At 45.2% G+C, this 14,040-nt stretch overlaps 1 protein-coding gene across 1 annotated transcript in view; it reads left to right on the forward strand.

Annotated features, from left to right (window-relative positions):
• NELFA (negative elongation factor complex member A) overlaps nucleotides 1-14,040 on the forward strand; it is a 1,417,687-nt gene that overhangs the window by 286,774 nt on the left and 1,116,873 nt on the right. The window contains exon 3 of the mRNA XM_044062292.1: nucleotides 582-743. Within this exon, the coding sequence (XP_043918227.1) occupies nucleotides 582-743 (162 nt within the window). The remainder of the gene's footprint in view (nucleotides 1-581; nucleotides 744-14,040) is intronic.

Below are 14,040 nucleotides of genomic sequence, written 5' to 3' on the forward strand. Positions count from 1 at the left end.
TACATTTGTTTACCACAAAAACACATTTCTTTGTGGTGGCATAATCCACAAAGAACTGAAGAAGGTGCCCTCTAACAATCTGTTTATATAATTTGTATGTAAGCCTCATATAGAACATGAATATACCCCAACTGGAACAAGACCAGCATTGCCTTTTCAAGGAGGAAAACATCTATAGCAGAAGTGTCAGGGCCCCAGTGCATTCCAGATGTTAGGTAACCCAGGTGTTATGATTTTCTGTTACACTAACATGTCCTCAAAGATCTTTTAGGTTCATAGGTGTTTACTAGGCTAACGACTACAAGGATCTTTTTAAGCCTAGCCATGCATCCCAAATCTCTGACAAGTTCTGATTCTTATAGTGGATGTATTACACCATTTTGCTTTCTGTTTGTTTGGTAATTTTTTATGAATCTTGCAGTGTTTTCAATGCAGGAAACTAATTCATAAAAGGTTGTATATAATTTGGGTCCAGTTACCTTTAAAATGTTCATTATTCATAGATTTTTTTTTAGAGAGAGTTAAGTTTTCATTCATGGTAACAATGTAATTAACAGTCTGCACTTTTTTTTTTTTTTTAGTAAATGAATGTGAAGCTTCTGCTATGTTGCCATTAGAGTGTCAGTATTTGAACAAAAATGCCTTAATGACTTTAGTTGGACCACTTACTCCTCCTGTAAAACATTTCCAGCTGAAACGGAAACCCAAAAGTGCCACACTTCGAGCAGAATTACTACAGAAATGTGAGTAGAGCAGCAGTCTTAATCTTTTCTTGATGTTTTTTCCAAGTTAGTTTTAAAAAACTAGAAAACATATTTTGTGGGGAGGGGTGACGTCATTTAAATACTTGTAAAATTTAATTTCCTGAGTCAGAGTACTGTGATGAGATGTAATTTCTTTGAATTTTAATATTAATTCTAAATTCATGGGTTTAATGTCTGGCTTTCATGTGTGACTTGAGAATTAGATATTAGAGCCAGAAAAATGGTCACTGTGTTCAGCATATTACTCAGATATGCCAGAGGCCTATGCCTTCTGCAGTGGATTTTCTTGTCAGACTTTTTAGTTTACTTTAAGTTCTAAAATGAAACACAGTAGTACAATAAAGTGAACAGCAAAATTTGTATAAAACGGCACATTGTTTATTTCATTTATTTTATTTGAATTTGTCTGCCAGGGTAGAGAATTTATCACAACAGTTTACTAAGTTCAGTGTCAGCCCCGGGCAAAATTGCAAACTACTGTAAAACCATTCAGTTACAAAAGCAATGTTGACAGCCTTGTAGCAAAATATAGTGAGAGTAAAATACAGAGTAAACAGAAGTGATTGTAAGAAGCATAGCAGATATGTTCAGCTGTTTACAAATATATGCAGTTGTTAAGGACATGGTTAAGTGATTGGGCTGAGTAAAGGATTCAGGTGTATAGTGAGGGCTAGATAGACGTAGAAGTGGTTAAGTAATATTGTGGAAAGGTGGTTTTATAGTTACTGTGAGGAGAGTCAAAATTCCAACAGAAATGGACGTTGCTTTCCTAGTTTATTTTTCACACCTAAAAACCTATTTGGCACGGTGCACAGTTTTACTTGAAATAAACAGATGTTCATCGTGTTTCACTGTTGCAGTCATGACTGTAGGGTTCTCCCCTGCCGGCAGGCAGTCCTCGGTCGGCCAGAATCCCAAAGTCTGGGTCCGGCGTCGGCTGTTCAGCCACACTCCCTGACGTCAGAGCGCCAGGAGTACAAAGCTGACAGCCGACGCCATGTTCCCCGGTCTTTCTTGCCGTGCGGTGATAGCAGTTCACAAGTGCCGGTCGGCTGACTCCTGACAATCTTTTCTGAACAAACTTCAGTCCGAAGACTTTCTTCTCCTACTCAAAGCTAAGTACCCCGTTGAAACTTTTTCTTGCTCCAGTCCGATGTCAGAAAAAGTTAATAATTGTATTTCATGTGGGAAGCAAATACCTCATAAGGATTTTCATTCTTACTGTATTCCTTGCTTAGGCCTTGACCACGACATAGCTAGTTGTCGGTTTTGTGCTAGATTCAATCAACGTACAATTAAACGAAGGTACGATTTTGCATTTCATTACTTCGGTAGGCGTTTTAATTACCAAATGTCGTCGGATACGGTTCCGGCTACCGGAGTTCACAAACGACGCAAGGACAAAGACAGGCCTCCGAGGTCCAAATCTGACGATATCGTACAAGCAGAGCCAGCTTCAAGTTCGGCCATCGTCAGTGAGGCGCTTTTGCAGCCCCTGTCAGCCATTTCGGAACCGATGGCCGAAACGGACTCCCACAAGGAGCCAACTAGGCCTTTGAATATTTCTGTTGCAGGACCTTCAGACAATGCTCCTTCGGATGGGTCCGGAGCCGCTGTGCAGGTACCAGCTTCCGAAGGGGTTTTCAGGCCTATTCGGCTTCTAATAAAGGCAAAGGCAAAGACTCCTTCCAAATCAAAGACTGCAACACAGGCTTCTTCTGATCCGGCTCCCAAGTCACAGAAACAGTTACTTGAGATGGCTGAGGACTTACTTACTATGATTAGGGGTTCACATCCCCCTCCAGATAAAAGGCCAAGGCAGGAAGTTTATTATGACTCCTCTGATCAGGCTTCTGTTTCTTCAGTTTCTTCATCTGACTAGGAATATTCTTTCCCTCCTTATGAGGATTCTGATGCTGAGGAATCCATTCCTTCAGCTTCTCCCCCTGAGGATTTCTCTTTTGGGGAAACTTTGCATGAAATGAGGGAACATTTCCACTGGGAAGGACAGGAGTATTCAGAATCTAAGAAAAGACTAAATGATTTTTTTCTTCTTCCCCAACATAGACCCCTGGCTATTCCTCCTATTTTGGATATTGTGGATGATGCTTTTTCGGAGGCTAACTTAACCCCTGACTCTTTTCCTCCTGCTCCTGTTAAGCCTGACAGATATTACAGGGTTCCTGATTCCCACCAGTTTTTATACAAGAACCCTACTGCTGACCCTGAAACCATTTCTCAGGGTCCTAAGGGAGTTAAGGCCGCTTCTGCTAAAAACCCCATTCCCAATGAGAAGGATTCCAGATCTTTAGAAAGATGGGGCAAAAAAGTGTACACTTCTGCTACTTTATCTATTAGGGCTTTAAACTGTCAGTTTCATATGCTGAAATTCCAGCAATTTCTCCTGTCTGTTTTAAAACAAAAGCTAACTTCCATTTCCACCTGTGCAGAAGACAAGGAATTACATGACTTAATGCACGCCACTGAACAAGTTGGGAAGCATGGTTTACACTGTGGATTTGATGCCTTGGAGGCTTCTTGTAGGACTGCTGCCTCTGGCACAGTAATTAGAAGGCATGCATGGTTAAAGGAACAAAATTTGCCAGATCAAGTAAAGGCTAAATTATTAGATGCTCCTGTTCAGCATAGTGTTTTGTTTGGATCTAAAGCTGAAGAGGTGATTAAAAAGATGGAGGACAAGGCAAAATCCATGCAAACAGTTAAAGATTTCTTACAAGTACAGCCACCCAGATTTAGCAGGAATTGGCCTACAAAAAATTGGTCCTTTCCCAATTCAGACAGGCCTCAGAGGGGTAGATACAGACGCTCCCAAGGAAGGCCTCAAACACAAGCTTCTTATAGACCAAGACAGTGGACTGCTTCCACCCCTAGGGGAGGAGAGGACAGGTCGCAAGCTCATAGGAAACAGACTCAATGACTCCCTCTGTTGGGCTGCAGGAACTTCTTGCCTGGAAGCCCCTCTCGGAGGAAAACTTTCTCTTTTTCACCTAAATTGGACTCATATAACCCAAGACAAATGGGTTCTGGATGTGGTTTCAAGAGGTTACAAATTCCATATTCATACCCTACCAAGGCCAAGCGGATGGCCAGGTCTTCCAAAACATCAATGGACAGAGGCCTTAAACCAGGTGGAAGCTCTTTTGGCTATGAAAGCCATAGAATTAGTTCCACTTTCAGAGATGGGACAAGGTTTTTACTCAAGGCTCTTTCTAGTCCCCAGGAAGCAAAATTCATGGAGACCCATTCTGGATCTGTCAGTCTTGAACACTTTTCTAGAGATACAAAAATTCAAGATGCTTACTCTACAGCAGCTACTTCCAATGCTGACCAGAAATGCATGGATGGTAACTTTGGAGTTAAAGGAGGCATATTTACACATTCCCATCAGGCAGGAACGCAGAAAATTCCACAGGTTCAAGGCCGGATCGAGGCACTTTCAATTCTCTGCACTGCCCTTTGGATTGTCTACTGCACCCAGGGTCTTCACCAAATGCCTGGCTCCAGTAGTAGCTTATTGCAGACTCAAGGGAATTCAAATTTACCCTTATCTGGACGACTGCCTTATTCAGGCAGACAGCAAGGAGGTCTTACTCCAGCATCTACAGTTTGTTCAGAATCTTCTCAAGTTCCTGGGATTCACTGTAAACATAAAAAAGTCAAATTTGACACCCTCACAACAGATAATTTCTCTGGGCGCTTCTCTAAACACAACAACCCAGAATGCATTTCTGAGATACGAAAAACAGTTGCAGCTGGCTTCAACTTTCAAAACCTTGACAACTTTAACTCGGCTATCTGCAAGGAGATTCCTGCAGGCTTTGGGTTACATGGCCTCCTGCATCCTTCTTGTACCATATGCAAGACTACATATGAGGAAAATACAGTGGTACCTAAAAAGTGTATGGTCTCAGCATTGCCACAGTTTAGACATACTGATCTCTGTCCTGCCTTGTCTTCAAAAGGAATTCCTTTGGTGGTCCAAGGCATGTACTCTAAACAAAGGAAAGCCCTTCTGTCTGCCTCCTGCCACTCAGATACTAACCACGGATGCCTCGGATTATGCATGGGGAGCCCATTTTCAGGGCAACTGTCTGCAGGGCCTTTGGACAAAGGATCAGAAGCACCTGCATATCAATTTAAAGGAAATGTTAGCCGTTCAGACAGCTCTATTGGCCTTCAGGAATGTTCTACAACCAGGACAACTACTGATACGGACAGATAACACCACAGTTATGTGGTACATAAGCAAGGGGGATCTCATTCCTACCCCCTTTGCAGACTAGCCATGGATCTATGGAACACAGCTCTAGCTTGCAATCTGGACCTTCAAGCTCAGTTTCTACCAGGGAAGCAAAACTTCCTGGCAGACAGTCTGAGCAGAAACCTTTCGGACCCACACGAGTGGATGCTGGACACTGAAATATTCAGGATGATAACAGCAGTCTGGGGATGTCCTCACATCGACCTCTTTGCATCCCACCTCAATCATCAACTACAGATTTTTTGCACCAGGACTTTCCACGAACAAGCTTGGAAAGTGGATGCACTATCATTCAGTTGGAGAAACCTCTCGGGATATGCCTTTCCACCTCTTCCTCTTCTTCCACGGGTATTATTAAAGATCAAACAGGACAAGCACAAGATGATAATCTTGCTGGCCCCAAATTGACCTCGACAGTGTTGGTACCCAACTCTGAAAAACCTATGTCTGGAGCCCCCTTGGGTTTTACCACAGACTCCGAACCTTCTATCCCAACACCAGGGTCAGGTTCTACACTCCCATGTCAGAACTCTCAGCCTGGCGGCCTGGTTAATCCAGGGTCTTTGATTCATTCTCTCCTACCCAAGCAGGTTATGGATGTCATTTTAGAAGCCAGACGTCCTAGCACTAGAAAATCTTATGCAGGAAAATGGAAAAGATTTTGTTCCTGGATGCAGGCTCAGGATTCTGATCCTCATCTTCCTAACATTCCTTTGATTTTACTTTACCTGACCGATCTCTTACATAAGGGTCTCTCTTTCTCTTCCATTAAGATATATGCCTCTGCTATTTCCGCTCATTACAATGCAGACCCTCCAATCTTTTCCCACCAGTTCATGAGACATTTTCTCAGAGGAGCTAAGAACTTAAGACCTCCTAGATCTCCTCCCATTCCTGCTTGGGATCTCAACTATGTTTTGGAAAAGCTCACCTTACCTCCTTTTGAGCCTGCTGCCTCTTCTGACATCAAGTTTTTATCTTGGAAAACAGCCATCCTGTTAGCTCTGACCTCTGCCAGGAGAGTTTCAGAGTTGCATGCTCTTATGGCTGTGGAACCTTATATTATTTTTCATCAAGACAGGGTGTCTTTAAGGACTAATCCTACTTTCATGCCTAAGGTGGTTTCCAAAGTGGCTTTAAATCAAACTATTCACTTGCCAACTTTTTTCCCCACTCCTCAAAGTAAAGGGGAAAGGATCTTACATTCCTTGGATGTACACAGACAACTACGTTTTTACCTGGACAGAACCAAGGACATCAGAAAATCAGAGCAATTGTTTGTTTCTTATGCTTCAAGTTCCCAAGGTAAAGCCATTTCAAAACAGACCATTTCTAAATGGATTGCTCATGGAATCAGATTTTGTTATTCACACCATGGAAAGCAAATCCCAGGGAGTATACGGACTCATTCCACCAGAGCTGCTGCCACTTCAGCTACCTTCCTCAGGGGAGTTCCTACCAAAGAAATTTTGGAAGCTGCAACTTGGAGTTCAGTGCATACTTTTTCAAAGCACTACAATCAATTTACCTCTCTACTCTAAGTCTAGGGCAGGCTTTGCTTCTGCAGTCTTGCAGGGCCTTTTAGCCGCCCCTTCTACTTCCACCTCCCTTTCATTCTGCTTTGGGATTCTACCCTACAGTCATGACTGCAACAGTGAAACACGATGAACATAGTACAGTTGTGTACACTTACCATAAATGTAGATGTTCGAGTGTCTTCACTGTTGCAGTCTGCTTTCCTCCCTCCTGTCCCCTCTTATTTTTACTTTTGTGTGGTTCCTTTTTTCACCATTCTTCTGAAGTGTATTTGCAAAGGATATGGGACCTTACTCATTTTGGGACTCCTGACATCTGGGGCAAGAAAAACTGGAGAACATGGTGTCGGTTGTCAGCTTTGTACTCCTGGCGCTTTGACGTCAGGGAGCGTGGCTGAACAGCCGACGCCGGACCCAGACTTCGGGATTCTGGCCGACCGAGGACTGCCTGCCGGCAGGGGAGAAACTTACAATCATGACTGCAACAGTGAAGACATTCGAACATCTACATTTATGGTAAGTGTACACAACTGTACTTTCCTCTGCCGTACCCAGACTTTTAAGTATGAGCAAAGGACTGTTTAATGGTTTCCTTTCCTTAGGATTGTGCTCTCCGTTGGGTAGGTTTTGTGTGTATTGCCATCCAAGTGTTATAGTGGTATTATTGTGTTTCAAGTTACTAAAGAAACCATTTAAACCTAAAAGATAATTCCTGTCAGAAGAAATGAAAACAAGAACTGGAGATTTTTTTGCACTACAACTGTATACTGATAAATCATTTGATTGTATTGCACTATTATCTGCTGGAGTGTTTGTAAAAATACTTTTATGTTAATTTTATAAATATAACCAGTGCAAAATGCATTCATAAATGTGCTTCTTCATTGAAATTGGTAAGTGAAACTTTCTGACTTTGTTAATGTTTGTATTTTTGTGCTAGTTTTTTGAGTATATGCAAGCTGATACATTGATTTTGCATCAGGTGACGTGATTGATGGTGTCCTTCACATAAAGGAACATTAGTTTTCTAGGAATATTAGATCTGATGTTGTCAATCCTCATCTCTTCTTGACTAATGGGTTATGGTTCTGATCCTCGGAACTGATCCAGCTGTCGTAAAGCTCGCGTCAGCCAAAAAAACTCTCAAGCTACCAGTCTACCCACAGTGACCTTCTTCACATTATCTCAGATCTTGTTTGCCACTCTTGCGAATGACGTGTCATCCAACTCTTTCATAGTGAAGTACTTTCTAATTAATTTATATCTACTTCATAGTTTTCTTGTTTAAGTGTCTGGTCTACCCTTGAGTGTGTGTTTTTCTCTTACTGCTGGTAGTTCTGTTTTCTACGATCGCTGGTAGTCCCTTCTGTATTTTTACCATTGTGGTAACTTTTTTACCATTGTTGGTAGACTTTCTCTACTTTCAGTGTGTTTGTGTGTGAGCTTTCTTTCTGTCCTTCTGCCTTCCCTTTGATAGAATATGGCAGGGAAACCTAAATCTTCTACTACAGGCTTTAAACAATGTACTGAGTGCAGCAGGAAAATGCCAAACTTAGACTCTCTCAAAAAATGCATTTACTGTTTGAGTGTTCCACACTTGAGCTTTGATTGTTCCATTTGCCAGGGCTTCAGTAATAGAACCCTGACAGAGAGAAGAAATAAATTGATCTTCAAAGGGCTCCTTAAGGCCCTTTTCAAGGAAGACTTGTCCAAAACTGAACAGTCTCCTAAAGCCCCTGGCTGTAAGTCCTTTCGCGCGGTGCCAAAATCTCCTTTAGCACCAACTGTTAAGAAGCATAAGCATGCCTCTGAGGGTTCCTCTCTGGAAAAGAAAACCAAATTTCTGAAGCTTACGAAACAGTCAACGTCTCCGGCACCAACAATTTGTCAGTACCTTCTGCACCAGCTATGTTTGTGGGTCAGAGTCCTAAATCTATGGCTCTGACCACCTCTACAGCTTCAGTTTTGGTGCTGACTTTTTCCTCCGCCGCACAACAGACGATGCCGAAGCTAATGGTAGTTTCAGAACCAAGATCTTCCTATTAGCTATCTATAGACTCTTCCCATGGACAATTACCTAGTCGATTCATAGAGAGACCTGACTCTCCCCTTCATCTTTTTCGATACTCTCCACCAGAAATCTCTCTGAAATGGATGTTGTCAGGTTGGTGGATCAGATCTTGGCAGCCCGGGGTCTTCCCTCTTCTGTTCAGCCCCCTGTCCCTTCTGGAGCAGGTGTTTTTTCTCCATCCACACGCAATTGTTCTCCTCCTCTGACCTCGGCAAAGACATTAGTTTCATTGACTGTGACTTCCAGGTTCCATTGACTTCGGTGTTGACTACAGTTTTGTCCTCGACACCGAGTCTGGCTCTGGCTCCCTCTGTGCCATCTGCACCATTGGGTCCCCAGGCTTGTGTCTTTGCCATCAAGCACGGAGGGTTCGAGTCAACTCTGAGTTTTTCTATGGAGCCGTTCTTATATGTCACGGCTACGGTGACAGTGGACCCTTTCTCAGTTCTGGTCTGTCAGGTGGGGCATGACCCTGGTTCCGAGTTTATCCTTCTCTGTTCCGGGCTCCCATTCCTCCTCGGGGGGCCCTGCCTTTCAGGCTATGGAAAGATCTTTAGCCACTGCTTCTTCTCAGGTGACTCTTGGGTTACTGGAGTCTACCCCTGTGATCCCAGGTTTTTCAGTTTTGCTCCCAACCTCTGCCCCTGTACATCGAACACCGGGGTCTCAAGACTTTTCTATTAGAGGCACACCCTTTTCCGAGTCCTCCTCAGATGCTCCCGCTGAAGAGCCTCCTCTGAAGAGATTGTGCAAGAGGAAACCCCTTGATTCTCCTGAAGAGTCCGTCGCTGAGGACACGGATTGTGATGAAGTGGAGTGTTCCCCACGGTCACCTTCAGAAGACATCTCCTTTGGAAACATTCTTGAGATCCTTAAACAAATGGGTGACTGGAAGCCTAAAGACCCATTCTGTGATGAGTCCGTGTACTTGCAGGCCTTTGGTGCTCCACTCTCTACCACCTGGGTTACCACACCTGCTGACTATTTAAACTGATCGCTTAGCGGGCTTGGAAGGCTCCTGATTCGGTTAAACCAGTCCCCCAGAGACCCGACAAAATCCTTTCTGCTCCAGAAGATCAACCCCATTGGGCTAAGGGCTTAGTAGTTGATGCCACGGTGGTAGCGGCTGCCACCAAGAAAGAACTAGCAGAGGAGAGTTCTACTGTCAGTCTCCCAAATGTTGAGTCTAGGGCGATGGACAGATGTTCTTCGTGTTTCACTGTTGCAGTCATCACATTTGGGGTTATCCCTGCCAGGGTAGCCCTCGGCTGGCCCGAATACCAGAGGCTTAGTATTTCTCCGTCAGTTGCTGTCGCTTCAGGACTGACATCAGGTCATCAGTAGTATAAAGTAAGGCAGCCGGCGCCATCACATCAGTCTTTCTTGCCGTCAAGCCCAAAGCAGAAGCAGTTCGCACAAGTGCCAGTCGGCCACTTTCTGAGTTTCATCTTCCAAACTGAAGCTGAAGTCTTCTAAAGCTAAGTACTTCGTTGGGGATCTTTTTTTTTTTGCACTAACCGATGTCAGAAAAAGTTAACAATTGTCACGCCTGTGGAAAGCAAATACCACACAGAGACTTTCATTCTTACTGCTTTACTTGCTTAGGCCCAGACCACGATGTCCCCCGCTGTCGCTTTTCTGCTTTGTTCAACACCATTACTATACATCATTGGGCCCTTGTTGTAGCTAGATATTTTCACTTACTCTAATTCTGATATGGCTTCGGTAAGCCATCCGACAGCAGATCTTCCGAAAAAACATAAGGATAAAAAGAGAGACAGACCACACAGGTCCAAACCTATCGACTCTGCTTCCGTTAAGCTAGTCGTCAGTTCTCTGGTCCTCAGTGAGGTGCTTTTGCAGCCCCTGATGCCCACTTCTTTGAATTTGCAGGCCGCTACCGAGACCCTTTTGGAGTGTGGTATGCTGCAAAACTCTTCTTCAACTAAGGATCCTGTGGTTGCCTCTCCCTTGGATGGGTCCAGATCCGCTGAGCAGGCACCGGTTTCCGAGGAAGTACTTTGCACTACCGATTCTTGACACAAACCGACGACTTCTTTCGCTCTACTATTCTTTCAAAAACTACCGAGTTTCTAAGGCCCAGGGTACGAACCACACCCAAGAAACCGACGACACAGTCTCAGGCACCTGCTTCCTTGCCTCAGTCTCAAATGCTTAAAATGGTGGAAGACCTTATCACGCTGATCAGGGGAAGCCAAGCTACCCCTTCCAAAAGAAAAAGATATCTGTCCCCAGTAGTTTTGTCTGAACAGGAGTCTGATGACTCTGATGCATCTGAATATGAAGACATGCAACTCCTCTCTGCTTATGAGTATTCTGATGCAGAGGACGTCATTCCTTCAGATGGAAAAAAAGCTAAATCTATGCAGGCAGTTAAGAATTTCTTACAGGTCCAGCCACTAGGTTCAGCAGGCATTGCCCATCTAAGTACTGGTCCTTTTCTGCTCCTACCAGGTCAGTTCAGCCTAAACCCCGCAGACAGCAGCCACAGGGAATGCTGAAATCAAAACAGTGGAATTCCTCCACTTCAAAAACAGGGAGTTCTAAGCCACCCCCTCATGGTAAGAACTCACAATGACACTCCTCCCCCCGCCCCTCCCTCTGTCCACCTTCACTTACCCCTAGGAGGAAAACTCTCCTTTCACGCAAGCACCTGGGCCACCATTACCAATGACCACTGGGTCCTCAACATAGTGTCCCAGGGATACAAATTTTCTTTCAACACTCTTCCAACTCCAAAAGGGTTCCCAAATCTACCTCCAAACCAGTGGGCAGAGGCGCAGAAGCAAGTCCTTTCCCTGCTCTCTATGAGGGCAATAGAGCATGTTCCTGCAGAACAGAAAGGCCAAGGTTTCTACTCCAGACTTTTTTCTGGTACCTAGAAAAGAGGGCACCTGGCGCCCCATCCTCGATCTATCCATTCTAAATACCTTCCTGGTGATACCAAAATTCAAAATGCTCACCGTCCAGCAACTGCTACCCGTACGCTCCAAGGATGGCTGGCTAGCCACCCTAGACCTAAAAGAGGCCTACCTCCACATTCCTATCAGGGAAACAGGCAGGAAATATCTACGTTTCAAGGCAGGCTCTCTGCACTTCCCTTTGGCTTATCTACTGCTCCCAGAGTTTTCACAAAATGTTTGGCTCCGGCCATTACCTTCTGCAGACAAAGGAATATCCAAATTTACCCATACTTAAATGACGGCCTAATTCAGGCAGACAGGAAAAGCTGTTCAAAACTGACCTCCCTAGGATACACAATCAACAAAAAGAAATCCAAAAAAGTACCCCCGCAAAGGATTATATGCCAGGGAGCAAGCCTGGACACAGCATCCCAGATGGCATTCCTTACTCCAGAGAAGCAAACTTACCTGACAGCCTATTTCTCTCAGCTAGCCACCAGACCCCAGTTATCTGCAAGGAAAATCTTGCAGCGCTGGGGTTCATGGCATCTTGCATTCTACTCATTCCATATGCCAGACTGCATATGAGGAAACTTCAATGGTACCTGAAAAGTCTTTGGTTTCAACACTCAAGACTTGGAAACTCTTATACCCATGATACCTTGCCTCAGAAAAGATTTTCTTTGGTGGGCAGCATCATGCTCCCACAAGGGACTACTTTTCTCACCCCCCCCCTGCCGCCTAGACCCTCACCACAGACTATGTCTGGGGTGCACACCTGGATGGCAGGTGCATACAGGGCCAATGGAGCCCACAGCAAATCTATCTGCACATCAACCAGAAAGAGATGTTAGCTGTCCAGCATGCATTGACAGCTTTCAGGCCCCTTCGCTCCCCGGGGGCTCTCCAGATCAAAACAGACAACACCACTGTGATGTGGTATATCAACAAGCAGGGAGAGACTCACTCCTACCCTCTATGCAGGCTGGCCATGACCCTTTGGCACACAGCCTCTGCCATGCAACTCCACCTGTTAGCACAATTCCTACCAGGTTCTCTAAAATCTCTGGCAGACCACTTAAGAAGAAATCTTCTGGACCCACACGAGTTGCAGCTAGACAAAAGAACCTTCACCCTGATAACTCAGAAATGGGACACCCCGAAGGTTGACCTCTTTGCCTTCCACACCAACCATCAGCTCAGCAAGTTCTGCACCAGGGTGCATCACTGCATGGCTTGGAAAGTGGATGCCCTGTGTTTCCCCCTGGGTCAGTCTATCTGTCTATGCCTTTCCTCCAATACCTCTCATCCCCAGGGTACTGCTCAAAATAAGGGAGGAAAAAACAAGGACAATTCTTATTGCTCCAGACTGGCCTCGCCAACACTTGTACCCACTGCTGCACAGCCTGATGTCCTTCAAGAATGCAACTGCAGTCCTGACATATGGGTTGTCCTGCCTCAGGCAGCCCTTCGGTCGGCCGGATTCCAAAGTCTGGGTCCGGCGTCGGCTGATGTCGCCTCCTCCCCGACGTCAGAACGGCTGGGGTATAAAAGCATCAACCGATGCCATCTTCTTCAGTCTTTCTTGCCGCGCGGTGCCCGAAGCAAAAGCAGTTCGCAAGTGCCGGTCGGTCAGCTCCTGTGTTTTCAGTTACCGAAGTCATCAAAAAGCTAAGTACCCCGTTGGGCAACATTTTTCTTGCCTCAGCCGATGTCAGAAAAAATTGAAAAAGTTAATAATTGTTTGTCTTGTGGTAAACAAATACCTCATAAGGACTTCCATTCTTACTGCCTTCCCTGCCTGGGTCCAGACCACGACGTCTCGGGCCTGTGCTGCCTGTGCTTGCTTTAATAAGCGCACACTAAGGCGCCGGGCAGAATTTGCCAAAGACTTTTTTGGCGAAAATTACGCTTATATCATGCAGTCGGAACAACCGACAGCACATATTTCCAAAAAACGCAAGGACCGGGACCGACATCCTCGGCCCGCGTCGCCCACCGATACCACGCCTAACCCTTCCGCGAGTGCATCGGTCTCTTCGGAGGAGGTAATTCCACCACTCCAGGCCGACGACACCGCTTTACCGCGTACTTCGGTCTCGGAGGTTTCCCCGGTGCCGGTTGTTGATTTTCCTCCCGAAACCGAAGCTCAGGATTTACCTGACACCATACCAGTGGATAAAGTTACTCCTGCACATGGGGCAGCTAGGCCTCCGGTCTCCATGTCAATCAAGGCCTTCACACGTGCTAAGGCCGCCAGCCAGGCTAAGGCCCATCCTCCTAAAACTTTTTCCCAGGGCCCCTCTTCTGATAAACAGATCATGACCCTAGCTGCAGATCTAATCTCTCTAATCAGAGGTTCTCAGTCGCATCCAGACAGAGGTTCTCAGCCTCCTGCAGATAAAAGGCCTAGGACTGAGCAGACAGATACCCTCTCTTTGGATGAAGCCTGTAGGGATTCAGA

Source organism: Protopterus annectens, chromosome 2.part1 (genome assembly GCF_019279795.1).
Source record: "Protopterus annectens isolate FY-2018-M chromosome 2.part1, PAN1.0, whole genome shotgun sequence".
Taxonomy (NCBI): Eukaryota; Metazoa; Chordata; order Ceratodontiformes; family Protopteridae; genus Protopterus; species Protopterus annectens.